Source organism: Caloenas nicobarica, chromosome 23 (assembly GCF_036013445.1).
Source record: "Caloenas nicobarica isolate bCalNic1 chromosome 23, bCalNic1.hap1, whole genome shotgun sequence".
Lineage (NCBI taxonomy): Eukaryota > Metazoa > Chordata > Aves > Columbiformes > Columbidae > Caloenas > Caloenas nicobarica.
This window is the reverse complement of record NC_088267.1, coordinates 6,045,798-6,073,752: the sequence shown is the minus strand read 5'-3', so window position 1 is coordinate 6,073,752 and position 27,955 is coordinate 6,045,798. Positions and strand designations below refer to the sequence as shown.

General features: G+C 57.2%; 1 protein-coding gene across 1 annotated transcript; it reads left to right on the top strand.

The window, feature by feature from the left end:
- On the top strand, nucleotides 1–27,206 carry SLC9A1 (solute carrier family 9 member A1). The gene is made up of 12 exons (XM_065650645.1): nucleotides 1–335; nucleotides 17,984–18,444; nucleotides 19,778–20,028; nucleotides 20,857–21,074; nucleotides 21,423–21,625; nucleotides 22,352–22,441; nucleotides 22,828–22,898; nucleotides 23,515–23,688; nucleotides 23,829–23,943; nucleotides 24,056–24,157; nucleotides 24,474–24,546; nucleotides 25,480–27,206. The coding sequence occupies exons 1-12, from the start codon at nucleotides 8–10 to the stop codon at nucleotides 25,800–25,802; spliced, it is 2,409 nt and encodes an 802-aa protein (XP_065506717.1). The 5' UTR covers nucleotides 1–7; the 3' UTR covers nucleotides 25,803–27,206.
- The last annotated feature ends 749 nt before the right edge of the window (nucleotides 27,207–27,955 follow it).

Genomic DNA, 27,955 nt, shown 5'->3' with positions numbered 1-27,955 from the left:
CGCCGCCATGGGCGCCGCGGCCCTGCGCGCCCTCCCCTGGGCCCTGCTGCTGCTGGGGCCGCTGCTCCCCGGGCAGGGCTTGCAGGCCAACCCCTCCGAGCCCCCGCAGGGCCAACCGGCCCCGCTACCGGGGGCAGACATGGGGGGTTTCACCCCCGCGCCCCCCCCGTCCGCCCAGGAGATCCACCCGCTGAACAAGCAACCGGCCAACGGCTCGGGCGAGGGGCACGCCAAGCACCGCAAAGCCTTCCCCGTGCTGGGCACCGACTACGCCCGCGTCCGCATGCCCTTCGAGATCTCCCTCTGGATCCTGCTGGCCTGTCTCATGAAGCTGGGTAGGTCGCTGGCGGCACGGTGGGCTCTTGGAGGGGAGCACCGGGGAGGGACCCCCGGGTTTATGGGGCAGGTGCCCTGAGCATCCCAAGGAGGGAACCCCAGAGCATCCCAAGGAGGGACCGCCAGAGCATCCCAAAGACGAACCACCCAGAGCATCCCAGGCTGGGACCCCCTGAGCATCCATCCCAAGGAGGGACCCCCTGAGCATCCCAAAGATGAACCACCCAGAGCATCCCAGGCTGGGACCCCTCAAGCAAAGCAGAGCAAATTCCCCTGTGCAAACCCCCCAGGCAGGCTGGGGCAGGGGTGGGCACGGCTCTCCCCACGACCTTGGGTCAGCGCCGTAGGCCTGGCAGGCAGGGCAGCGGCCCCCCAGCCCCTTTGCTCGGCCACGGGCTCGCTCGTCTCGCTGCAGATGCTCCCTGACCCCTGACCATCCCTGCCGGGACCAGGTTTCTTTTCCTCCCTTTGGCACTCGGGCAGCAGTGAGGAGGAAGCATCCGGTTTGTTTCCTTGCTTCCTTTTCTCAACCACAGATGCCTTTTGTAACCTTGGAGAAGTCACTTAAAAAAAAAATCTCCCAGTGCTTCAGCCTCCTCTTCCTGCCCCTCCACAGCAAACCGGGGTGGGCAGCTGCCCCTGCTGCAAAGCATCCGGAGGATTTCTGCGTTAAAGATAACGAGCATCAGGGGCCAGAGAGCTGGGAAAAGTCACCCGCTATGATGACCTGCTCTGGGAAAGCATCAATCTGCCGGGGTGGAGGTTGTTGACAAAGTGTTTTCCAAACTTCTGCAGCTGGATCAATACCAACTGAATTACCCCAAAGCGTGTGACGTGATGTAACTGCTCCGCGCGCACCAGCACCGGCGTGCCGGACCCGGCGCCGGCAGTGCAGAGGTCGGACTGGCCCCGGTCCCATCGGTGGCGACAGAGCCAAGAGGGCAGGTGAAATGTTTGCCTGTTCCTGCCTAGGAGCGGGTGATGAGTGGGAGGGGAGCTCTGCGTTTCCTTCATTTTGCGCCTCAATTACCATCAGCGATTTAATAATGCTAACGGCAGTGCTCCTTATGGAGCACTCCAGCTCGCTGATGGAAGTCTTGCTTTGGGAGCTTTTTGGAGCTGGTGCCTGTTGGAAGCTGTGTCCTGTCCTGGCCCGGAGGGGTCCGAGAGACCCCCAGGAACTTAGATCCTCCCTGCCCAGTCTTTTCTAAAAATACCTTATCCCCTTCCCAGCCTGTGCGAGTGTGCGTAGGCACGTGAAGCCCCATTTTCCCAGTCCCTCCTGGGTGTTTTATTTACATGTAGGCGCAGGAGCGCAAACACTTCAGACCCAGAGGCTTCCTGCCTGTCTGCGAGACAAGCGTTGGGGAGTGGAACTGGGTGGGATCCGTGGGGTTTATCCCTTCCTGGCCTTGCCCAAAATGATTCAAGGCACGTTCAGCTCGAAGGTGCCTCACCATGGGCAATGCAGCCGTGAAATCTCCTTTCCCAGGGCTCGCCCAGCGCATGTTAAGCGACCTCTGCTAGCTGTTCGGGGCTATTGCACTGCGTTTGCAGTCCTGCTGCCTCGCGGAGCACCGAGTGATGAAATCAGAAGTATCTGTGCGGAAGCTGGTGGAGAAAGGAGGGGCTAACGGCGCTGGCCTGCGTCCCTGCTCGGGGCGTGCTTTGAGAAACCGCCGCTGGAGAGCACCAGAATGGGCAGCAGAAAGCGGTTCCCCAGGGACGGACGTGGTGGGGGGCACAGGGGCATCGCCACCCCCCCTGCCACGGGCACCCTTCGGTGCTGGTCGCTGCGTGAGGCCGTTCCTGCCGCTTTTGCCTGAAGTTAGGGCTTGTCGGTGCTGCGGGAGAAGTTATTTCTGGCGGTGAGCTGAGTCCCCATGGTTCTTACGTGTTAAAAGTATTATGCAAGACTGCGTGTTTAAGGGGTATATTTTAGGAGGAGCTGCCGTGCAAGTTTGGCAAAGGTGTTCCAGAGATGGCAGGTGATCTGCAGAGCTCCAGGGATGCTGATTGTGCCGAAATCATACCTGCACCTCTAGCAGGGGCTTCAACAGCAGAGCAGTCCTGGGGAATCCTTGTCCTTGGCCCCTCCAGGGTTTTGAAGCTGCATCAAAGCGAGGGGATAATGTTGCTTGTTCATGTTTGTCTTGGTACATCATTCCCAAGTTGCTGGTACAGCTGCATATTCAGGCTCATGACCTGCAAAAATGGCTCGCTGCTCAGTGTGTGAATACTGGCCCCACCAATCCTGCCCTGGATCAGAGGAGGTTGTTCAGGGGCAGCAGAATATGCTTTTTTTCCCACCCAGAGATGGCTCTTACACAACCGGGCGCTGCTGCCTGTGCAGTGCAAGCCCTGACAGCAGGACGAGGCACATGCAGCTCCGGGCTCCCCGAACCCAGTGGGGTTTGGAAGCTGCAGGTTCCTTGCAGAGGGGAAAGGGGATGATGAGCAGAGCAGGAATCTGCAGCTTTTCCTCTCTCCTTCCTGTCCTGTTAATGTGCATCGGGGTAACCCTGCAAAACCCTGAGGTGCAGAGGACAAACATCTTTTCTCCAAGAGAAGGAATTTGTGCAGCGTGGGCTGTGCATGACAATTTGGCACCTCCTGACTTCCCTTCCCCAGCTTCTGCTGCAGCTCAGGGTGCCCCTTTGCTGGGTCGGAGCTGGGGATTGAGCCACGTATTGCTGCAAAACACAAGAGTCTTCAGCCCTGTGAATAGTTTCTGGGTGTCATCCGCTGGCGTGGCGCAGCGTGACCACGTTGAGGAGCTCAGAAGTGCTTACAGGGCTCAGTTTTGGGCCAGGAGATGCAACCTGACCCTTCTCCTGTTGCTCAGTTTCCCCTTATCACTCTTGACGCTTCAGACAGCTCTTCGGACTCAAATGAGCCCTGGCGTTGTCCCTTCCAGGTGATGTATGCTCTCTCCAGCAGCCCGAACTGCGAGTTTGTTTGGGGAATCAAAGGCGTGAGTTGAGCCCTTCCCCTCAATGCAGATTTTGTAAAATGCCTTTTGTTAGTTCCTGGGGGATTCGCCACCTGACAGGCGGTGGCTTTGTGGGACAGAGCGACATGTCACCCCAGCGTGTCCTGCAGGCATGGGCTGTTTCTGGTTTGCTAATCCCAGTAGAGAAAGGGAAGGCTGGTGCCGGCTGCTTTGCTTAATACTCACGCGGTATTTTGAGCCTGTGTAGGAGAAGAGGGGGGTGAGGCACAGCTACATCCGTGCTCCTGCAAAGCCACACCAGCTCCGTGCAGCACACCTGGGGATGTGCTGCCTCGGCTTTACCGGTAAACGTGGAGAAGCATGAGCCTTCGCTGCTGAGAAGGCTGCACCCAGACTTTGTCTCAACCTGTTGCATTGCTACAGGAGGTCGGACTTTCATAAAACATCCAAATCAGAAGCCCGCTGTGCCCATCTCCAAGGTTTTGCAAGGATATTTTAAGGGCTTCCTTTGTGCCATGCCCAAGGAGGGGTAGGGAAGGGCTTGGGGGGTCTCTCAGCACAAGAACCCGGTCTCCTGACTCTGAAGACTGACCCTTGGGCTCACACACTCCAGGAGATGTTCAGGGAAATTTGGGTTCGGCCGTAAATATTTTTCCATTTCAGGAGAAAGGGCAGGAGTGAGTCAGGAATGTAAATAACAGATTGCGGTGAGCAGTTGCTGTGCTGGCTGGGTGGTCACGGGCCGGGGCCATCAGACCTTTATTACAAACCCCCTTGGCTTGGAGAAGAGTTGGGGTGACCTGCGTCCCCAGAGCACATCTCAGCCCCTGCCTTCTAAAGCAGAAAAGCACAGCAGTCATATTTCCGTCCCTCATTAGGAGCTGCCTTGGATTGAGACATCTGTCCGCGGGGCCGTCTGTCTGCACCAGGCGGCTCTTTTGCGTCTGAGAGCTTCCACGGAGCATCCTGGCCGTTCCACCCACAGCTCAAGAGGGTGGTGGGGACTCGATTTCCTATATGTCCATGCTGGAGACTGCTGCAGAGGGTCCCTGCGAGGCACTTCTTCACATCCGACCTCTCCTACCTTGCTTTTGCTCGCCGATGCACGCCGCTCGCTGCCGGGTGCGCTGCTCCTGTTGGGGCTGGAGCCTGTAGCAATCACTGAGTCATTGCTCTGTCTCCTCGTCCCCCTTTGCAGGCTGTTGTCTGGGGCGTTCTCTCTCCCTCCCGTCTGACGGCAGCCAGCACCAACCTGCTACTTGCAGAAAAAAATCACCCCCGTGCGGTTGTCGGGCTGGTGTAAAGCGAGCCGGGGAGGGAGGCTGGGCAGAGCGAGCGAAAAGCGAGCGCAGAGCTGCGGGCAGCGGTGCGAGATGTGGGGACACGCTGCTGCTTTGGGGTTGGTTGGTGACACATCTCAGCCTGGTTTACTGGGCACAGGGCAACCCGGTGCCAGGCTCTGGTGCTGCTCCTGCGGCAGCGGTTGCCTTTGGCCGGTGCTGGCCATCCCCATCGCTGCTGGTGTCGCGGGACGAACAAGATTAAGGAAGTTCCTGGTGCCTGCGGGCTGGTGATAGGAGCTGGGAAGAGCAAAACACGACGTGCGCGAGTGGGGTTGTGGAGCCTGGCAGAGGCTCTGGGCATGGCCGGGTGGCTCCTGCGCTCGAAGGAGCGGGGACGGTGACAAAACTGCCAGAGAAACACTTCTAGAGGCTGGCGGCTGCTGGCTGGCAGTGGGATTTGGGTGCTAAAACACTTGGGTGCTTTTCAAATGCTTTTATCAGCCCACATCCCTCTCCTGAGACCGGGGCTTTTGGAGGGGCCACCCCAGAGGTCGTACAGAAAAGATGGGGAGATGAGGTTCTCAGGACATGGGGCAGTGCCAGGACTGGGGGAACGGTTGGACTCGATGATCCTGAGAGGCTTTTCCAACCAAAATAATTCTGTGACTCGAGGATTTGTTTGGGTGAGGTGCGATAAGTGGAGTAGGAAACCTGTTGCTGGAGCTGGATCTTGAGACAAGACGCAGCAGAAACACCCCAGAGCAAAGCCCCCGGTGCGGGGACATTGCTGCCGCCTGCAAGGCTCGGAAAGAGGTCAGCAAAGGAGAGTCTGGAGCCGTGCGTCACCCCAGCCTTCGTCATCGTGTTGGAAATATGCGTGTCTGATGTACGGGACGAGGTTATCTCTGTTCTGCAAGGTTGGCTCCTCGGGACTCGGCTGGGACGGCCGTCGGCAGAGCCCGCCTGGTGGGAAGAGCTGCCCGAGGTTTCGTGGGCTCGTTTATCTGGATCTATGGGACTGGTTGATGTGGATTCCCTCGCCGAGCCGGAGGGAAATGTTTGTCTTAAACCCTGCCCACTCACAGGCGGCAGCCCCGGCTTATTTTATGCGTGGGCTGCAGGTATCAAGGTGGCGTGTGGTCGGAGATCACCCCAAAGGTTTCCCTGTTTGTATCGGTGAGCTGGTGGCTGTTCTGCAGGGGAATTGAGGCTTGATGAATAACTGTCAGGAAAGGATTTTGAAATACCGATGCAGCTGGTGCCATGGAAGGGTAAATTGTCATGATAATGAATTTTAACAGCCTCTTCTAACGCAGACTTGTTGCGTTTCTGCTTCCAAACACATGCTGTGGTTTCCCTTTCTCTCGGCTTTGCCGTCTCAGAAAGAGCAGCCACAGCATCTTTTTCTCCTCCCTAATCTGCCCATTGCTGCTGTCTGAGCAAAAAAACCATCCAAACTATTCCTTCCACAGAACTGAGAAAACCATTACATTAATTAGTGCTGGAAGAGTGAAAGGTTCCCGCTGTGAAATAGGGGATGGTGATGGAGCAGGAAAAGCTGAACCTGTCTGTAATCGCAGCCCACGCCTCCCCGGTGAGCCCCGGTGTCCATTAAAGCAGAATTACGCTGGGTTTGCAGCCGCGGCTTTGTCCCCGCAGGGACCCTGTCACCCGCGGCTGTGCCCGGTTCACCGCGCGGCTTTCTGGACCCCGAGGCCGCTCAGGAACCCCAGTTGTTGTTTCATCCGCGATTTGGCCTGTTTGGTTCATGTCCTCAGTCCCCAATTGCCCTGGCACCCAACTGCGGCTTATTCACGAGACCCAGCGGTGCTGGAGTCCCTTTGGGAATTAGGGGGCTGGAGAACAAGTCTTTTGCCTGCAATTAGCGTAGTTAAATAGAGTCCTTCGGGGTTTGAGGAGGCGGGAGAAGGGGAAACTGGGCTTTGGTGGATGGGAGAGAGTCGTTCTTTGGGTTACGAGCATATAAAACTGGGGCACGGAGGGACAGATCTCAGTGGCACTTGTATAAACCAGGCGCTCATTAGACTTGCAGAAGAGTATTTCGTCACCATAATGCTTTCCCTTTTCCCTCCTGCAAGTCCTGGGTGTTGGCTGTGGAGATGATGGGGCTGTAGAGACTGTCCCAGGGTCACGCAGGAGTTGGTCCCTCACTAGAGCGTCCTTGGAGCTCTGAGTGCCGAGAGAGGAAATTTTAAAAGTAAGCAACAACGAGGATGAATTACTGCAGCTGCCTTGTAAACATTTGATTTATTTTTTTTTTTCTTCTCTTTTGGGTCCCCAAGGCTTAATTTGTTCAAATAAAAACTGAAATCCATCCGGAATACTCTGTGAAAACACAGGCTTGCTGAGCGGAGACCGAGCTGGGTTATAGCTCTGCCTGGGTCGTCAGGGCTTTGTTCTCGCCCGTCGGGGCTCAGAGCTGCTGCTGGAGGTTTGAGAACAGCCTCGGGGTTTGCAAATCTGGGCTGGGGAAGCGGGGAAGTGGTGGCGGTGGTTTGACTTGGACCAAGTGCTGATGCTTGTTCCTCTTGCTTCGCGGCGCTGGTCTTAGGCAAGCGGTATAACCACCATCTATTTTACATGGCATTTGATATCTTGCTTATCTAATTTTCCAGGGTCTTCCAGTTGTGTGTTAATTGAGGGATGGCTCTCGTGTTGTGTTTTGTTCTTTTGCTCTTTTCTCGGGCAGAAGAACACGTGTGTTTCTGCTTGGGAAGGAAGAAATGCAACGAAAAGCTCTGCAGAAGGGCATGCACACACACGTCGCTGCGTGTTTGTCAGAAAAGGCGAGACCAAAGATTGATCATTGCTTGCGGTGGAGTAATGAGAACAAATTGGGTGATGTGTCACCTTGGGTCGTACCTCACCCACGGCTTGGGGTTCCTTCCCAAGAGAACCTGACCCACGGGATGGATTTGATAGGGACGGGGGTGACCGAAGGCTCGTTTGAAGCTGGGCTGATGTTTTGAGATCCCCACGCGGAAAGTTGGAGAATACAAAGTACTTTTTGTAATCGGAAGAGAACAAATTAGTTTCCTTGGGTTGCCCAGAAGTGACGCACAAACATCATCACATCAATGCTCTTTGTCTCTGGAAAGTCGCAATGCAATCAACCTTGAGGGACAGCTCTTAAATTCCACTTAATAGAGGGTACTAGTAGGGAAATATAATAATTCCCCTCTCTCTGTCAAGCCTGCAAGATGTACATTTGCAGAAACAGACTCCCTTTTGCAGTGTGGTTTTTTTTTTCAGTGCCTGGAATTATGCTGCATTTCGGTGCCACGGCATGCTAAATCTTAATGATGTATTTGGAGAGAAGGCAGCTTCCCACCCCGGCGCTGGAGATTGTCACAGCGCAAGTGCCACAGGCACAGACTTAAGCACACAAAGGCCTTTAAAGAGAAGAGCTGGTGCATCCAGCCCTGCCAGTGCCTCAGTTTCCCTTGGGAGCGCTTTTCCCACGGCAGCATCGCTCCCTGGGGGGGTTTTGCTCCTCTCCTGTCTGAAATGCTGCATAGAGGAGCGAGCATCTGCTCCCGGGAGCGATTCTGTCAGCTTGGCTGGGTGCGAAATAGCATCTCCTGCATCCCGCCTGAGGGGGATGCTCAGAGGCTGAAATGTCGTCTGACGGGGCTGGTTCTCCATCCCCCGGGTCTCACTGGCACTGCGGTTAGCAGGGGGGGGTCTCCACATTCCGGCTGCTTGTGCCCAAATCTGGGCAAGGGGTGAAGGCGACCGGGCGCTCGTCTTGGCTCTCGACTCGTCGCTGGCGTGTGCGACAAGTGCTGTTGCTTTGTCTGGGTTTGCAAAGCCCGGTAGTAATCAGCGATAATTGCAATTGCCTCCTCCCTCCCATCGGAGCGGAGACCAACAGGTTATTTCCTGAAAAGCTTTTGTTTGTCTTTCCTGCCCGCGTTCCCGGTAGGAAATCTGCCCTTCCTGGGAAGGGCGATTGGCACTGGGGAGTTTGTCATGGTCACCTCGGGCGGGCTCGGCTTTAACTCTTCCCGAGGCCTCGAGGGCCGGCGGGAGCCGTGTGTTAAATGCTGCATCGTGTGGTTGGGGACAAGGAGCCGGGAGAGCAGCTGGAGCCTTATTTTATTATTGTAGCATGGAGGGTGTGTTGGTCTCTTCTCCCCAGGAACAAGCGCCAGGACCAGAGGAAACGGCCTCAAGTTGCGCCAGGGGAGGCTGAGGTTGGATGTGGGGAACAATTTCTTCCCCAAAGGGCTGTGGGGCATTGGAACAGGCTGCCCAGGGCAGTGCTGGAGTCACCATCCCTGGAGGGGTTGGACAGACGGACATGAGGTTCTCAGGACATGGGGCAGTGCCGGGGCTGGGGAACGGTTGGACTTGATGATCCCGAGGGGCTTTTCCAACCAAAATGATTCTGTGATTCTATAGATTTTGGGTGACCAAGTACTGTCTTTTCACATCACCTTGAGTACCCTCTGCTCCAGAGCAATTCAATATCTGCATCAGGCAGCGTGAAATTTCGCTTTGCACCGTGCGCAAAGTAACTGGGCAGGTTTTATTGTAGAAATCCCCAGGCTCAGGCAGACGCGCGGTGCTGAGCCCTCCTCACCCGGCCGTTCGTGGCACCAGCTGAAGCAACTGGGAGAGCGTGGCTGCTGCGTGGTTACGTTTAGCTCCTGGCTCCTTTCCCTGGAGCAGTTTTTCCAGACCTTCTTTTATTAGGGCCTCCTCAAAACGCTCGAGTCCAGCTGCTGTCACTCTTCTGATGCTTTTGAAGAATATAAGCCCGGGTGAGGACGCTGTTGCCCTATGGAAAACTCAGTTTTCTGGGTAAATGAGCTGTGCCAGAAGAGCCCAGCCACCAGAGCTGGTGGACAAGAGTCAAAATGAGTCTTCGAGCAGCAGCAGCAGAGATTTGTTTGGCGGTTTGTCCCCGTGCATCTCGGAACCCACGTGCCCGGCCCTTGCTGGGTTAATGCCACAAGCTGGTGAGGATTTGCACAGTCCCGCCTTAGAAAACCTGTGTGGAGCTCGCCTGAAGGCTTTAAGCAGGTTTGCTAATCTCCGCCTGTGGTTTGGGAGCGGCCTTGTAAGGCGCCCGTTAGAGGAGTGTAGTCACCGAGTCAGCGGGATCGGGGTCACCGCAGCACCCTGAAGTCACCGGGGATTTTAAATAGCCACCAATTTCTTCTCCAGAGAACGTTGGGTTTCGCAGCAGCTCGTCTGGAGCTGCAGAGCGGTGGAGGGGGCTGCTCTGCTCACAGCTGGGCACAGCTGGATCTGGAAGAGGTTCCTTCAAGACGCGATGGGACCGAACCTTGAAGCTTCCCAAGCCACCTCTGCTCCAGCAGCATCTCCAGTTGGCTCCGTGTTTTCCTCCCTGTTTAAAATGCGGTAGCTGTCGGGTGACAGTCCAGGGCGCCGTGGGTTTCTTGCTCTTTAATAAGCAATTAGGTCTTTTTTAATATCTGCTCTTCATGCAGAGTGTCCTTGGCTTTTCTTCTCATTTGAAGGTGAAGCATTATCTAAACATAGGACTGGAAATGGGGAGCTGCTGGGTTCTCACGCCAGCTCTCACGCCATTCACTTGGGGACCTGGGCAGGTCCATTTAATGTCTTTTGTCTCTCATTTCCCTTTTACAGCTTGGAGGAAATTAATACCAGCTCTATAAAAGACTCCCAATTGATCTGTTAATTTCTCGTGAGTGCTTCGGAGATAAAACGAGGGTACGTGCCTTTGCTGCGTCGGTTCTCCCTGCTCTCGAAAAAACAAGTATTCAAGTGTTTCTACTAAAAAAGCCTTTTTTAGGGCTTGTGTGTGCGTCGCCAGCTGAATCAAAGGGTGAGTCAGGGAGGCAGCGATTGCCCCTGCAGCCTGGCACTTCTCTGCCTGTTTTAGGCAGGTTTTCCTGGGTACGGGTCTCCCCCGAACGCAGCGGGTGTCCCAGGTCAGGCCCAGCTCTGCAGGGCTGGGCCGGAACCCTGGGCAGGCCGGTTCCGAAATCTAAGCCTAACCTAAAGCCAAGCCTAAGGCAAGTGAAAGCACAGGGTGGAGCGGTGCAGACGGGCAGCAGGATGAGTCCCTTTCCCGCTGATGGTGCCAGCGCCACAATTAGAGTTTGCTGCAAGCTGCTCCGTGCAGCCCAGCAGAGCCAACTGTTTAGTTTGGGTTGATCTTAATTAATTAGCGTATCTTTTCGAGTTGGAGGGGGGAGGATTAGAGAGTGCTCGGGCTGTTCGCTGGCTTGCCTGCCTGACCAGATTTTCTGTATCAGGGCAGCGAGGTTTAATTGGGAGGAATTGCTGCCGGCTGTTTGGCGCTTGTCTGCAAAGTCTCAGGCTTGGCGACAAGAACATTTGCTGTCTGGTTTGTGGAGCTGCAGGGAACCCCGGGCTGTTGGACCATGCAAAGGTCTCGGGGGGCTTCCCCAAGCTGTCCCATGCCGGGTGCTTGGGAAAAGAGAGGGTGCTTGGGAAAAGAGAGAGACGAAGCCCCTTTGGATGGGGGAATAGCCAAGCAGGCAAATGCAAATCAAGGAGCAGCCCCCCCAGCCCCAGCTTTGTGCTGGAGGGGTGAGTTTGTGCCCCAAGGAAGAGATCTCTCCTTGTTATCGCTGAAGTCCTCTTAGGCTGCGTAAACAGCTTGTTTGTAAGTGTATACAGCGCTTTTCTGCAAGGGGGGGCCCGCCCATCCTGGCAGGCTGATATCCAGGGTGTCTGCGGATGATTCAGAGCTCTCCTGCCTGCCTGGGATCCATGCGTCCTCCTCCCGCTTTGCAGCACTGCGGTGCTGCCACCGAGGTCCCGCGACGCTCGCCGCTCACTCACCCGCAGCGCAGCATCCTCCTCCTCCTCCCCTGCGACCTTCCAGCAGGGTTTCGGGCAGAGAAAATGAGATTTCCCTTGCCAAGGGATGCGTTTTGCTTACGGGGCTGGCGGCAGGGCAGGTGGGGAGCTGGGCTCATCTGCATGCGGCTGGTGACTCTGGCTGCTGCAGGACGCAGCGATGCCTTTGGTTGTGTTCCCCGGGCTGCTCATCTTTTTGGAACCTTTTTTCGTCTCCGAATCTCGCCCTACTGTAAAGGAACAACCTTGTGGTTTCCTCTTAGTGCTGTCATCATCCTCTGCTCCCAGATGCTGCGCACATCTGGGAGGGGGCTGCACAGACAAGGTGTGAAGTTTTGCACCTCCGCATCCCTTTGGATGGCACAGCCCGTTTGCATGAGCCCTTGCAAAGTCCACGCATTATCGGTCGCCGTGGCTGATTCTCCGAGCTGCAGCAAAGCTGTTGCACGCTGGTACCTGACAGCATCTGCTTTTTGTTCCGTAGCTTTCAGGTTTGACTCGTTCATGGGCTGGCCCGATGCTATCAACGCTTGTTCTTATCTCCTGCAAAGCAGGCAGGGGCCAGGCAGGTCACCTTCTCATGCACACCTGCCCCGCCGTGGGCGTTGGGGCTGAATACACGGGATTTAGCGAGCTGGAGGCTGTACCAGGCGGCTCTCGGTCTCCTATCGCAGGAAAATTTCCATTTGTCCCCAGTTTGTTTGCAGTACAGGGGGAAAAGAGGGAAAACAAGGGGCGATCCAGCGGCTGCAAGGTGCGACCCGGGTGTTTGAGCAAGGTCTGTAGGCAAGAGGGACGGCCACGTCACACCGAGAGAAAATAAAACCGTACCTTCGGCAATTAGCAACGGGTCTTAATGGCTATTGACTGCGGTGACACAACTTCTAGGGACTTTGTGTGCGATCCAGCTCAGAGCTGGGGACTGGGAGCTGGTCAGGATCCCAGCCGGGCTGCGCTGGCACCTCGTGTTGGGTGCACAGACCCCGCGGTGCTTCGTCTCCCTCCCCGTCCGCATCCCGTCTTGATTTGCTTTTAGCAGACAAAGTGATTGTATTCGATCCCCACTTTGTGCAGACTGGAACTGGCTGGAGGCTGCAAGGCAATGCTGGCTGCTCGTGGATTTTAAGCTAAGTCCTGAGCATCAGGCTGGGGCGCAGAGGAGCGATCCCCAAAATTAGGGCTGGGTTTCTTGTTTTTCCCTTCTCTGCCTGTCCTGGCTTTGCACACACAAGGTTTGGGTGGGTGCTGGCTGTGCGGTGTCTGCATTAACTCAGTGAGTCACAAAAAGCAGTATAAATTAATTACTATACCTTCCTGGTTCTTGGCTTTTCTTCGTAATTAGCGACAAGAAAATAATGAGGGTTGAGTGAAACGTTTGATTTGATCTAGAGGAAATGGTTTTCCTTAGGAGCTCTTTCTGTACCCATGTAATTAAAAAAAAAACCAACAAGAAAACCCCAAAAAACCCCTCAAAACAAAAAAACCCAAACCAAGTCCAATTCTAACCAGGAAATGTCATTTTGGGGTGGAAGATCAAAGTTTTTCCATTCCGGACTTGGCAGCCATTGGATGCTTATCTTAAAGGTTGCCCCGACCAATCCAAATCGCTGAAACCAACCCAAATCGCTGAAACCAGCCCGAAGAGAGCTGCAGGATCACTCGGGAGACCTGGACCTGCCCCGCGGTGAAGCAGAAAGGGATTTGGCAAAGCCGTCGGGAGCCGCGCTGGTGCTCGGCAGGGCTGAAGGTTCAGGGCAGGTGCTGACGCTGGAGCTTGCGAGACCCAAGGGCTGTAATTTAAGTATCGCAGTTTTCCTACCTCCCCTTGCGGGGTGACACCAGCTGTGGCTTTGCTCTATTTTTAGGCCTAAATCACCAGCTATTTAATTCCTTTCTAGCAAGTTCAATTTTCATCCCACTCCCTCGAGACTTCCCCGTTATATCTGGTGCCCGTCCCGGTGCCGGGTGCATGCAGCTCTCTCTCCGTGCCCTTCCCCGGCTTCCTCGCTCCATCTTTGCAGGCAGGTCGATGGATCCAGCTTTGTTTTTCAAAGGAGGATGCACAGCAGGACCCCGGCGCTCCCAGCAGCTACAAAACATCCCACAAGGGTTGTGCTGGAGGCCACCAGCAACCAGCAAACCTGGCTGATCTTCGGGCAGGGTAGAGAGGAATCCAGCACCGTTTTGGGGAGGAAAGGGAATAAACGGAAAGAAGCCGTGGCTGGAATCTAAGAGCCTGGAATGGGTTTTCCCCTGGGAGCTGGTTGCAAAATGTTCTGTTCCTGTGTCGCCATCCTTGCAGGGTTTTAACCCACATCCTCGAGCCTCTACTGCCCCAAAATACAGGCTGTGAACTCCAGGTCGGGGGTCCCGGTGCTCTGCAGACCCTGGAGCGCAGCCCCAGCCCCATCCCTGCCCCGCGCTTTCTTCGAAGCGGAGAAAAAAGGGGACGGTGCTGGGTAATGGCTTTGCAGATCACGAGTCCCCGTGGATGGTGACACATCAGTGACTTTGTGGCTCATCCAGCAAAACATCCACGTGTCCGGGCTCTCCGTGGTCCCCGTGTCCCTGCCAGCCGGGTGTCCTGAAGGGTTAAAGTGGCCTTTGGAGGGACCCCGGTGCTGCCGAGCCACGTGTGTCTCCTCCAGCCGGTCCTCTGCAGTGTCCTTCAGAAGGGCAGCCCTTCTGAGCATGCCTGCTCCCCCTCGCCGCCTCCTTCCCGGCCCCCCGGGTCCTCTCCTGGGGTTTTTCCAGCTCCGCACCCAAACCCCGCAGCTGCTCCATCCCACCCTGCAGCCCAAACAAGCGCCCAGGGGTCCCCAGGACAGCAGCCAGCATCACCCAGGGGTCTTCGCCGCCCACACTAACCCCTCATCTACCTCCTTTCAGGAAAAAAAAAAAATCATCCAGGAGATGGAAGAGCTGCCTAATCCCTGGTTAATAATTGTGTAATTTCTCTCTCGGGGCTGCCGCCTGCCTGCTGGAGCCTGCAGCTGCTCTGATAAACTCCTGATGCCTGGGAGGATGGGGTGTTTTTGTAACCGTTCTCATTTCTTGTGCCCCCTCTCAGCTAACAGGCATCTTCCTGGGAGCAGCCTGGCCTTCCCGCAACGCTCCCGTGTGCGCGTGGGCTTCCCGGGGAAGCCGCAGGAGCATCCCGCTTAACCGCGATGGTGCTGAGCAGCCACGGCACGTGCTCCCGTCCCTCCTTCCTCCCCCTTTTCACCCGGCTCCAGCTCAAGCACCAACCAAGTGGGTTTTCTTCCTTCCTCCTTCCTGTCTCTTTTCCTCCTGGGGGAGGAAGGGACGTTAATCCCAGCCTAATTCAACCTGCGGCTCTGGGAGGATGTGATGACCGATGGAAATTCCAGCTGGGGAGACTGGGCGGACCCCGTGGTCCCCAGGGCTGGCACGCTGTCTCATGATGCAGGCTGCCTCTGGAATCAACATTGTCTATATTTTTATATATACATAAATATTTTTAAAATTTAATTTTATTTTATTTCTCGCCTCTGAACGCCAGTGCTTTTCAGGGCCGTGGGGAGTGCAGCGGCTCTTAAAGCTCTGACTTCAGCAATGTCCCCACGGCAGGAGCCGGGGTGGGAGATGAAAACATCTCCCCGACCTGGCCTGGAGCAGGGGAGCACATGAAAGCTTTACCTCCTTGCTTTCATCATAAACGTTCTTTTCAAGTATTTGATTAGAATGCGATTAAAATGTTCTTTCCGTACCGCTTTAAGAGAGGTCTTTAAAATCAGGCGAGCGCTGCCAGAGCTCTGACTAAGCCCGACCTTGGGTCTCCTGCCATATGGAGCTGGATTGCAGCGGCTGGGGTGATGGGGAGGGAGAGGCATGGGTGGGACAGGGAAATGGCATCGGGGAGGGAGAGGACCTTATGGATGCTGTAGGACACGGCGCCTGCGACCCTCAGGGCTCTGTGCTGTGGGCTGAGCGAAGGGCGATGCTCCCTGCGCCCTTGTGCTGTAGGTTCCCGGCACCGAAACCGCCTCCAGAGCTGCTGTTGGTTTGAGAGCTGCAAATCATCCCCTCTGGCCTTGAGAGGGGTTCCCAAATCACCGTGAGCGGCTCGGGGCACGGAGATCTCCTCTATTTTAGCCACAGTGTGAGAATCAGAGGATCATGGAATCAGTTCAGACTGGAAAGCCGGGCCCAAGGAAGAGCTGAGCACCAGCGGGGGGCGATCCCCGTGTTTGCCGTGCTGGGCACACGCAAACCAGGGTGCGCGATGTGGCCAAAGAACCATTTTAATAGGAACTGTTAACTTCTGGAATTCCTTTTCCTTGTTTGCTCAAGCTCTCGGGGTTGATGTTTACTCAACTGTTCTTGCTTTTAATAGTTTTCGGTGGTGTTTGATGACGCTGAGAGGGGAACTGCTCCCACGGAGTTTGTTTTCCAAAGGAAGAAACTTGGGTGACTGTACGTGCCCTGCGCTGGAGATTTGGGGATCGCGGGCGGCTCTCGGGAAAACGGGGTCTCGGGGGACTCTCGTCACTGGGGGGGTTCAAGAAAACCAGTGGGTGATTCTCCACGGGAAAAGCTGGGATTGGGACAGTTCTCCCTGCCTGGCGTCGCCCCCGTGGTGAGAGCGTTTCATCCCGTTAATCACCCGCACCCCACGCGGGATGCTGGCCCAGCACTCAGAGCTGGATCCCAGCAGGATCCCAGCAACAGATTGGTACCGATGAGCTTTGGAGTGCTCTAAAAATACCGAGCGGGGAACGCAGGGAGCGAGAAATGGCTGAGATTCAGCGAAATCAAAGGCATAATTAACATGCAGCCCATGTGAGTGTATTTTTAGGGCCCTACAAAAAGGCTCTAAAACGTTGAATTCACATCAGCACGCGAATGTTCCAGTTTAATGGGATCCTGGGGCCTGTGGGGAAGAACTCAGAGATGCTTAATTGTCAGCGTTTATGTTTTCTTCATGATTGAACATACTTAGCAAAGCGAAAACTGGTTTTCCGCCGGCTTCTTGCTGCTTGCGTGGCTTTAAACCTTATTTCAGCCAGGGCTGGCATATGTTGAGATGGGCAATCACCTGGTGAGCTGGAAGGGCCGGTTGTTCCCGGCGTTCGCTTGAGCTGAGCTTGGAAAAGGGCATTATTGTCTTTCCCCCGCATGGGGAGCTCCCTGCCTTGGGGTGCTCTGCGCTTGCGTGGGGGGATCGGAGACAGAAGAAAAATCCTGGGGGGGTAAATCAGAAACCTCAGCCATGCCGGGAGGTCTCTGAATTCAGGTGGTTGGACACTGGGAGGTCAATGGGATGGTTCCCATCTCCTCCCGGTGTCCCCGTGTGCCGCAGCCTGAGGACCACAGGGGGGTTTGCTCGGCGATCGGTGCTGCTGCGGCAAAGCTGACGTAGAAACCAGACTCGCTCCAATACCCAAGACCCAAAATGGTGTGGCTGGCCCTGCATGGAGCCTCGGGCGCGATGAGGGATTGTGGAAGCAGCCGCTTTTCCCATCGGAGCCAGATTCGTGCGGCACTTTCCCCGCTCGGCCGCGCAGGTGGAGGAGGGATGAGCGCAGATGTGGTCCCTGCAGGCTCGACGGGGGGTTCGCCACGGCACAGAGCGGCTCCGGATCATCAGCGGGACGACGACTCGTTAGAGAGAGAATATTTTTTTTTAATCTGTTGTGAAATGCTGTGCAGATGGCAGAGCCGCCCGGCCGGAAGGAACGGGGGAACATGGGATGCCAAGGCAGGGTTCCTTATTTTAAACTGCTTCCCTTGCCAGGGAACAAATGTGCCTCACTTCAAAATAATAATTATAAAGCCTGGGAGAGGATCCAGGGAACCCAAAATCCTTCCGTGGGTATCGGTGCGTTGGCTGAAGCGCTGCCGTGGTTGGCATCGTGCTGCCCGGGCGGCATCGGGGCTGTGGGTGTCATCCCAGCGGGTCCTGGCTGACCTGTTGCAACAGGACAAGGGGTTGTGGTTTTACACTAAAGGAGGGAGATTCAGGCTGGACATGAGGAAGGAATCGTTGGCCCTGAGGGTGGTGAGAGCCTGGCCCAGGTTGGCCAGAGAGGTGGTGGCTGAACCGTCCCTGGAGACATCCCAGGCCAGGCTGGACGGGGCTCTGAGCAACCTGAGCTGGTGCAGATGTCCCTGCTCGTGGCAGGGGGGCACTGGGGAAGCTGGGAAGCTCCTTCAACCCAAACTGTTCTGTGATTCTATGAAATTGGGGTCATGCTGCCCATGCCACAGACCGGGGACTGGGGTCCCCTCAGAGACCCTGGGGTGCCCAGAGGGCGGCTGCCGCCTTTGGAACTGGGACTCACCGTTATTCTTCTGGCCTGAGATCAAGCAATATCAGGGTATGTGGGTCTGGTGAAGCTGCAGTTTCCGCTTTACAGCATGGGGAAGAAGGGGGTTAGAAGGGGGTTAGAAGGGGAAACTGAGGCGCACAAAGAGAAAAGGATCCTGAGGAGTAGAGGGGAGGGCTGGGAGCTGGTCCCTGACTCCTGCAAGGGTGTCCTCCTGCAGAGACCATCCTCCGTTCACAGAGCAAACGTGTGTCTTGCTCTCTTCTCCTTCTCTCCAGGCTTCCACGTGATCCCTTCGGTGTCCAGCATCGTCCCTGAGAGCTGCCTGCTCATCGTGGTGGGCCTTCTGGTTGGGGGGCTCATCAAAGGGGTGGGTGAAAAACCCCCCATCCTCAAGTCGGACATCTTCTTCCTCGTCCTCCTTCCACCCATCATCTTGGATGCCGGCTACTTCCTCCCCTTGCGCCAATTCACCGAGAACCTGGGCACCATCCTCATCTTCGCCGTGGTGGGGACGCTCTGGAACGCCTTCTTCTTGGGTGGCCTCATGTACGCTGTGTGCCAGCTCGGTGGCCCCAGCCTGAACCACATCGGCCTCTTGGCCAACCTGCTCTTCGGCAGCATCATCTCAGCCGTGGACCCGGTGGCCGTGTTGGCCGTTTTTGAGGAGATCCACATCAACGAGCTGCTCCACATCTTGGTCTTCGGGGAATCCCTGCTGAACGACGCCGTCACGGTCGTAAGTGGATGAGGGGGATCACCCAAGGGGATGGGGTTTGCTTCAGTGGAGCATTTTTGGGTAGCAGCAGGATGGGCAGCTGTCGATCAGACCCGTAGACTGGGCCGTCGGAAGCTGCCAGGTGCCTCCTGCCAGCAGCAGCTCCGCTTGCTCCTCACCGTTTGCGGGTGTATAGCAAAATATAGTGACTTAAAACACTGCAGAGGTGGGTTAAGGTGAAGCGTTTACCTTGGTGGTTTGGGGAGGCCGAGAGCACGTCCCTGGCCAACTCGTGCCTCTCAGTGATGAGCAGGATTGTCCCCGATGCCTTGATCTGCTGGGGATCTGCTCTCCGGGGTGAAATCGCTGCCTGCAGCCATGCTCGTGCCTGTCCTGGCCAAGCGGGAGCGTGAGGGGCTGGCGCGGGGTCGGGCAGTGCTGCCACGTCACTGCTGCTCCCTCCCGTCTCCTTCCTCGCATGGTCTTCCTCGCTGTCCCCCAGCTGCAGCACCAAGGAGGTGGGAGGGCAGAACATGGCCAGCCGTGGCAAGGGGGAAGCCATGGGGGCTACCACCAGGGTAGACCTCCTTGGTCACTCCTGAACCGCAATCTTTGAGCAGCAGCTTCACAGAGACCTTTGGGACCTTCGGGGACCCAGCCACCAGCTCCGGGGCTGCGCCATTTCCGAAGGACATCTGTGTCCAGGTGCTGGCTCGGCCATCAGTGCGATGTCCTCTCTGCAGAGCTGACCTCTAGATTTACTCCTAACCCATCACTTTTTCCTGGCTCCTCTCCCACATCCCAGCTGTCCGCTGTGGAGCTGGCTGCGCCGCAAGCTGCTGACGAGGCTCCTGGTGACGAGGAACACGCTGTCCCACCACGGGGCTTTTTCCAGCCACTTCTCCCCGCTTTTTTGACCAGAGGGGCTCCCTGCAGGGTCTGTGTTGGAGAGCAGAGCTGGCCCAGACACACCTCCCATGGCTCCATGCGGAGATGAGGTTCTCAGGGACATGGGTCAGTGCCAGGGGTGGGTTGATGCTTGGACTCAATGATCTTGAGGGTCTTTTCCAACCCAAATGATTCTATGATTCTCTGTCCCTGTGGGCCACAGAGAACGGGAAGCTGGTCGCTCTGGGTCTGTGTCTTGCACAGCAAAGCACCACCAGCGTTTTTTGGCCCAGCACAGGCCCCAGCTCAGGGTCACCGAGCACTGGCACTGCTCATCTCAGGTGTTGGACACCTGCCCCGCTCCCTTTGCTGTCCCAAGGAAGGGCCCTGTGCAGGTCTCCTCTGAGATGAGGCTGTCCCTTGCTGGGGGGACAGTGTGAACCCCCCTCTCCCTTCTCCTCCCCAGGTCCTTTACCACCTCTTTGAGGAGTTCGCCACCTTTGAGCAGGTCACCATTATCGATATCATCCTCGGCTTCCTCAGCTTCTTCGTGGTGTCGCTGGGCGGCGTCTTCGTGGGAGTCATTTACGGGGTGATCGCTGCCTTCACGTCCCGCTTCACCTCCCACATCCGAGTCATCGAGCCCCTCTTCGTCTTCCTCTACAGCTACATGGCGTATCTCTCCGCCGAGCTCTTCCACCTCTCCGGCATCATGGCGTGAGTTGGGCAGGGCTGGGATGAGGTGCCCTCCGGTCCCCAGGACCGCTGGGACGATTTACTCTGGTGTAACCACAGCCTTTTGGCTGTCCCCGTATGGCCAGTATGTACCCAGTGAGGGCCAGAGGTGCGTTTGGGCTGGGATGTGCAGGGAGGCAGGTGCGGGAAGTGACTCTCTGGAGTTGTCCCACAGATCCCAGGGCGCTGGCAGCCCGTGTCCCATTCTACTTTCATTTTTAGATAAAATATAAATAGGAGGTAGAAAGAAAAGCCTGAGAGAACAGGAAGAGTAGCAATGGATACTTTTTAAGTGTAAGAACAATTACACTGGGCAAGTAATGTTCACATATATGGAAAAACAGCTATTGAGTTAGAACGAAGTGTTTACATATGTGATATACAGTCTAAAAGAAACCTTTTCTGACTGCCTGCTGAAATGAACGGCTCAGCAGCAGCACAACCGAGTCCAAAAGGAATCCGGAAACGCGCGGCAGTACAAGGTGTAACTGGAGTATGATCTACTACATGATGAACTAGGTATAAGGAAGAAATTTTTTATTATGAGAGTGGTGAGAGCCTGGCCCAGGTTGGCCAGAGAGGTGGTGGCTGAACCATCCCTGGAGACATCCCAGGCCAGGCTGGACGGGGCTCTGAGCAACCTGAGCTGGTGCAGATGTCCCTGCTCATGGCAGGGGGGGCACTGGGGGAGCTTTAAGGTCCCTTCAACCCAAACTGTTCTGCGATTCTATGCTTCTCCCGGGCACACAGTAGCAGGCAGGGCTGTCCCTGTGTCCCCGTGGCTGCTGAGTGCCCTGACCTTGCCCGTAGGCTCATCGCCTCTGGCGTGGTCATGCGGCCCTACGTGGAGGCCAACATCTCGCACAAGTCCCACACCACCATCAAGTATTTCCTCAAGATGTGGAGCAGTGTGAGCGAGACCCTCATCTTCATCTTCCTGGGTGTCTCCACCGTGGCTGGCCACCACTACTGGAACTGGACCTTTGTCATCAGCACGTTGCTCTTCTGCCTCATCGCAAGAGTTTTAGGTGAGGTGTCAGTGTGGTGGCAAAGTCCTTGGAGATGGTCATGGGTGAAGGGCAACTCTCAGAGCCGTGAGGCCCCAGTTTGCGTTGCTGGGGAGACTGGGGTTGACTGGGTGGCACTGCTCCACCATCAGCCTTGCTGGGGGTTGGCTTTGTGGGGAGGTGGGGTGGAGGCCACGTTTGTGCTCGACGTGGGGTTGAAGCTGGTGAGGGGTGTTGGGATGAGTGAACAGAACAGCACCCACCTGCACCCATCGCCCTGAGGGGGTGACACAGCTGGGGTGGGTCTTTTTGGGGCTGGAAGACATTTTTCACCATCTGCTCACCCAAGGCCCTGCCCTGCTCCCCCAGGCGTCCTGGTCCTCACCTGGTTCATCAACAAGTTCCGAATTGTGAAGCTGACACCGAAGGACCAGTTCATTATCGCCTACGGGGGCCTGCGGGGAGCCATCGCCTTCTCCCTCTGCTACCTCCTGGACTATAAGCATTTCGGCATGAGGGACATGTTCCTCACAGCCATCATCACCGTCATCTTCTTCACCGTTTTCGTGCAGGTTGGTGGCACGCAGGTGGTGACCGGCTGGCTTCAGAGGGAAATTCAGTGAGCCACACGTGTGTGTGGAGAGTGAGGAGCACATCCCCAGCCTCCATCCCTAACCCTGTCACTGTCCCCCTTCTCCAAAAGCTCTTGAGTACTGTGTCCAGCTCTGGGTCCTCAGCACAGGACACACATGGACCTGCTGGAGAGGGGCCAGAGGAGCCCCAGAAATGCTCCGAAGAGCAGCTCTGCTGGGAGGACAGGCCGAGAGAGCTGGGGGGTTCAGCTGGAGAAGAGAAGCTCCGGGGAGACCTTAGTGCGGCCTTTCAGTGCTTAAAAGGGGACGATGAGAAAGATGGGGACAGACTTTTGAGCAGGGCCTGTTGTGACAGGACAAGGGGTGATGGTTTAAACTAAAGGAGAGAGATTCAGGCTGGACATGAGGAAGGAATCGTTGGCCCTGAGGGTGGTGAGAGCCTGGCCCAGGTTGGCCAGAGAGGTGGTGGCTGAACCATCCCTGGAGACATCCCAGGCCAGGCTGGACGGGGCTCTGAGCAACCTGAGCTGGTGCAGATGTCCCTGCTCGTGGCAGGGGGGGCACGGGGGGCGCTGGGAAGGTCCCTTCAACACAAACTATTCCATGATTCTATGAAGTGACACCAGCAGTGCAGGAGCCCCGTGGTTTGGCTGTGCTGAACCCACCCCTCTCCCTTGGGGTCTCACCCCCCTCCCCATTCCCCAGGGCATGACCATCCGGCCCTTGGTGGACCTGCTGGCCGTGAAGAAGAAGCAAGAGACAAAACGCTCCATCAACGAAGAGATCCACACGCAGGTAACCCGCTGCGCCCGGCCGGCCCTTCTCTTCGCCGCTTTTGCCCTCTTCTCTCTCTGCTTCTGCCACCTCCACCACTGTAACCAGGCGGGTTTACAGAGCGGGACCTGCCCCTAAATCCATGCCCAAGGTAAGGGGGAACGGAGCGAGGGTTCTCCCCGTCTGTGTTGTCCAGTGCCCGCTCTGACCCAGACTTCCCCTGTGCCTGGTAGCCCAGCCGCCCGGTTGGGTAGGACCGTGCTGCCCTCCTGAGGCCCAGTCTGGACCCACAGCCCTAATTTTGCCCCCCCAAGTGCCCTCACCCCTGTGTCAGCGTGGGTGTCGGGGTGGGGAGAGGCTGTGCAACAGCCCTGCGAGCTGCCTACGCCTCGGACCTTCTCTTGCAGTTCTTGGATCACCTTCTGACGGGGATCGAGGACATCTGTGGTCACTATGGGCATCACCACTGGAAGGACAAGTGAGTGGGGAGGTTTGGTGACTTGGAGGACCTGTGTTGGAGATGGGGAAGGGTTTGAATCATGACCCAGGAGGTTTATCAGCCCTGTATCAGGTTTTTCCCCAGGCTGTGATATCCACACACACAGGCTGAGAGAGTTGGGGGGTTCAGCTGGAGAAAAGAAGCTCCGGGGAGACCTTAGTGTGGCCTTTCTGGACTTAAAAGGGGCCGATAAGAAAGATGGGGACAGACTTTTGAGCAGGGCCTGTTGTGACAGGACAAGGAGTGATGGTTTTAAACTAAAGGAGGGAGATTCAGGCCGGACATGAGGAAGAAATTGTTGGCCCTGAGGGTGGTGAGAGCCTGGCCCAGGTTGGCCAGAGAGGTGGTGGCTGAACCATCCCTGGAGACATCCCAGGCCAGGCTGGACGGGGCTCTGAGCAACCTGAGCTGGTGCAGATGTCCCTGCTCGTGGCAGGGGGGGCACTGGGGGAGCTTTAAGGTCCCTTCAACCCAAACTATTTGATGATTCTATGATCTGCTGCCCCGGGCCAGGGATGGGGAGTGGGGAGGTGGTGCCGGCGCAGGGCCAGGTCTGATATTTCTCTGCTCCTCCTTTCCTCCTGTCCTCGGGAAGGCTGAATCGCTTCAACAAGAAGTACGTGAAGAAGTGCCTGATTGCAGGAGAGCGGTCCAAGGAGCCCCAGCTCATCGCGTTTTATCACAAGATGGAGATGAAGCAGGCAATTGAGCTTGTGGAGAGCGGGGGCATAGGCAAGATCCCCTCCGCTGTCTCCACCGTCTCCATCCAGTGAGTTCCCTGGCCGTCCTGTGCCTCTGACAGGCCCCCGTGTAGGCTGAGTGTTCCCTGCTTGTGGCCACAGGGCAAGGAACCCATGGACCCTGCCATGGCCATCGCCGTGTCACTCTGAATCCTGTCTGTCCCTGCAGGAACATCAACCCCAAGACCCTCCCTGTGGAGCGCATCCTGCCCGCCCTGTCCAAGGACAAGGAGGAGGAGATCCGCAAAATCCTTCGCAACAACCTGCAGAAAACCAGGCAGCGGGTAAGGTGTCCACCGATGGCTGTTTCATCCATCTCCAAGGGAAATGGTGCCTTTCTGTGTGTCTTTTTAAAATTTTTTTTTAACATTTCCTTTTCTCGGGGCCTTCTCCCAGTTGCGATCCTACAACCGGCACACGCTCGTGGCCGACCCCTACGAGGAAGCGTGGAACCAGATGCTCCTGCGGCGGCAGAAGGCCCGGCAGCTGGAACAGAAGGTGTCATAGGGATGCTGCCGCAGGCTGGGTGGGGATGGGGGGCCAAGGAGAGCTTCCCAGCCTGGGAAGGACATCAGGGTCCTGCATGGGGAGGGCGTGAGGGTCAGATGCCAGTGGGTCAGCCCCACACACCTTGGGGGTCCTCTGAACCCCCCAGCCCCTGAGCAAGTCCTCGCAGCGTGGCTTGGAGGATGCACACACATGTCCTCTGTGTCTCACTGCTGCTTCTCCCTCATCCTGGGGTCAGTTCCCTGCCTCCCCCTCCCCGTTTATGCTGGTCACTCCAATGGAGATGGTCCCTGTGTTCGCATTCCAGATGAACAACTACCTGACAGTGCCGGCTCACAAGCTGGATTCGCCCACCATGTCCCGGGCTCGCATCGGCTCAGGTAGGTGGGATCGTCACTGCTGGCACCTTGCTGGGCATCACCGGCACTTTGATAGAATCAGAGAACCATTTAGGTTGGAAAAGACCCTCAAATCATCGAGTCCAACCGTTCCCCCAGCCCTGGCACTGCCCCATGTCCCTGAGAACCTCATCTCGGTCTGTCCAACCCCTCCAGGGATGGTGACTCCAGCACTGCCCTGGGCAGCCTGTTCCAATGCCCCACAGCCCTTTGGGGAAGAAATTGTTCCCCAGATCCAACCTCAACCTCGCCTGGCGCAACCTGAGGCCGTTTCCTGCAGCCCCTCAGCTCTGCAGCTCCCCAGCCCCGATCATCCCCATCCCACTCCCCTGTGTGTGATGCAACCAAGCCCCAGGGTTTGCTGTTCTCGAGCCTGGGCAGAATCCCACGTTTCGCTTCCCAGCACGGTTCCTGCTGGGAAATCAGCCTGGCCGCTCGGTAGATCTGTCTGGAGCTCAGTTCGCTCCATCCATGCAGCCACATCTCTGGATGTGCCTGTCCCTGCCTTCTATGGAGGAGAGGACCAGGAGTGCTCAGCCCCAAGACCTGCCCCTGCACTCCCAGCACACATTTTCTCTGCCATCTTTGGTTCCTCCTGTTCTGTGTCTCCTCTCCTGCTCTGGGGACAGTGTGACAGGGTGTGATGCTGGTGCTGGCGGAGCCGGCGGTTAATCGGCAGAGGGCAGCTTTGTCCCTTGCGAACAGCTCAGTCCTGGGAAGCAGGGCTGGGCTGTCTGGAGTGGCTCCGGATGGGATGTGGCGATCAGAAAAAAGGAATTGAACAACAGGCTTAGAAATCAGAGAGAGAGACAGCCCGGGCATCCCAGCCCCGAACATATGGGGTGCATTAGCTGGGGGTCCCTGAGACCCCCTTTCCCTTCCCCAGGTTATCCTGACCCCTCTCTGCCCCCGCAGACCCGCTGGCCTATGAACCCAAGGCAGACTCGGAGAACCTGCCCATCATCACCATCGACCCAGCGTCCCCGCAGTCCCCGGAGTCCGTGGACCTGGTGAACGAGGAGCCCAAGGGCTGCGGCGGGCTCCCGCCCTCACCCGAGGAGGATGAGGAAGGGCTGGTGATGCGGGCGAAGGAGCCTTCCTCCCCGGGAACTGACGACGTCTTCACCCCGGGGACCAGCGACAGCCCCAGCAACCAGCGGATGCTGCGATGTCTGAGCGACCCGGGGCCGCGGCCGGAGCCGGAGGAGGGGGAGCCCTTCATCCCCAAGGGCCAGTAGCTGCCAGTGTGCGAAGCCTCCCACGCCTCTGTACGGTTTTTCTCTCTTCATTCATTTCTTTGCTCTCCTTTTGGTTTCCTCTCTCACTACACACCGGGTTTGGGATGGAGAGACCATCCTGGATGGACCGGGATTGCCAGGACAGCTCTGCCCAGCGAGCCCTGGGCTGGCCCCGAGGAGCGGGGACGGAGCCCCCGGGATGTCACCGGGTTCCTCAGCCACCGTGGGCTGGGGGTGACGGACAATTTACCGCCCGGCACTGGGATCTGCAGGTGCCTCGCAGCCCCGGGGGGGCTTTCCCCCCACTCAGGACCTGCCCGCAGCTGCGGCCGGCGCAGGGTGGGCTCTGCCTGGGGGGTCCGAGGCTTTGTCTCTCCCTGGCTGGTGTTCTGCCTGCTCCGGAGTGGGGAGATGGGAAGACAGGAGCCCGGCTCTGGGCTGGGGCACCCACCACCTCACCTGGGACCCCCCAGGCTCGTGCCACTGCTCCCTGCTGTGGCCGTGTCCCCCACGGGGCCACCTGCCCCCCGGGACCCTCTCCCCCAGCCCCGCATTTCACGCCAGGTCTTGTTCAATAAATCTCCTATAGCCATGCAAGGGGGGAGCCGGGTCCCCCCTCGCTTCGAGCGGCCCCGCAAGCCTGGGCCTCTCTGTCCCTCCTGGAACCACTGCCTGTCACCCATCCCCGCGGGGACCCTCTGCCACCTCGCCCTGTGCCAGTTCGGCAGCGGCTTCGGCCGCTTCTTAACCAAAGACGGCGTCCGGGCCCCCCAGGCACGGGCAGGGGGCATGGGGGGGGAGTTCCATTTGCTACATGGGGAGGATTGTTTGTCTCTCCCTGCAACCAAGAGGAGCTGGGGAAGAGCCAGCTTGCCCAGTGTGGGGACATGTTGGGGCTGGGAGGGTGGCGGGGGGGGACAATCTGCCCCCTGAGGGGGATGGCTGGGGGTGTCTGTCCCCAAGGCTTGGCTGGGGGGAGCGCTGGGTTTTAGGTGACTTAACAGCCCTCCTGGGCTCAGGTTGTCTTGCATTGTCCTCGAGTGCGTCACCTCGTCCCCCACCTGCCACCCGGCTCCCACCATGTGCCACCCGGGTGCTGCCCCCCCCATGCTTTGGGGTGCTTCCCCTCCCCATGCCGTGCCTTGCCACGCGTCCCCTCTGCCTTGGTGGGCACCCGTCCCGCATGCCCACCCGCTCCACGTCCCAACCGGGACCCTGGGGACCGGCGTCCGTGTGGCTTCGTCCCACGGGGGCGAGAGCCCACGTCGCTGCCTGCGCCTGCCTGCCCTGCTCTGTCTCCAGGAGGAAAAAAAAAAAAGCAATGAAAATTCTCTTGTATAAAAAGGAAAAAAAAAAAATCACCAAACACATGTAAAGAGAATCTTGGTTTTTATCATGAATGTTCTAATAAATTAATGTTACTTTTTAGTGGGGTTTTTCCGGCTGTTTGGGCTCCTTTTGGGCGATTGCAATGGGAGCGTGCTTCATCGCTGCGAATTAACGCTCTGATTCAGCGCGGCTGTGACTCACCCCCTCGCCATCCCGCGGGCGCATCGTCGCTGGATTTGCTCATCTGCTGAAAATACCTCAAGCCCAGGGTCCCCCGTGGCCCCGGGCAGGGACGTGGCCCGGCTACTGCAGCCCCGGGGCTCCCCCCTTGCCCGGAGGTGTCCTGGGCAGGATGATGCAGCCGGGATGTGGGGCAGGCGACGCCGTGGGGCTCACAGCGGTGCCGGTTTGGTGGGCGCCGTCCTTGCACCCCACGTGCAGTTCGGGGTGTCTCATCCCCGGGGCTGATGGGGACCCCAAAGCAGGAGGGTTTAGCAGGGATGGGCAAAGCTGGGCCTTGGCCGTGTTCTTGCTGGAGGAGAGAGGCAGTTTTACTGTCCCAGCCCAAAGGGTGGGGGCACCCAGAGGCGCTGGCCGCAGCCCGGAGGCCGGGTGATGGGCACCAGGGGAAAGCAGGAGCCCCTGCCCCAGCATCTCACCCTCCCCACGTGCTGGGGAGCCTCACGTGCGGCCACCCTCCATTTCAGTCATTCCTTTGATGCGAGAACTCAGCAAACCGAGGCATTTCCAGGATATTCTTGGTTCTGTTTTAAAAGGATGAGTAACTTTTGTTAATGAGGAAGGACTAATGAGCCCTCCAGGGA

What these genes read in the sequence shown, in the direction of transcription:
- SLC9A1 (XM_065650645.1), top strand. Translation starts at nt 8, where the DNA reads ATGGGCGCCGCGGCCCTGCGCGCCCTCCCCTGGGCCCTGCTGCTGCTG. An exon ending in TGAACGACGCCGTCACGGTC is followed by an intron (nt 18,445 to 19,777) that starts GTAAGTGGATGA and finishes TCTCCTCCCCAG; the next exon opens with GTCCTTTACCACCTCTTTGA. An exon ending in TGCAGAAAACCAGGCAGCGG is followed by an intron (nt 23,944 to 24,055) that starts GTAAGGTGTCCA and finishes GCCTTCTCCCAG; the next exon opens with TTGCGATCCTACAACCGGCA.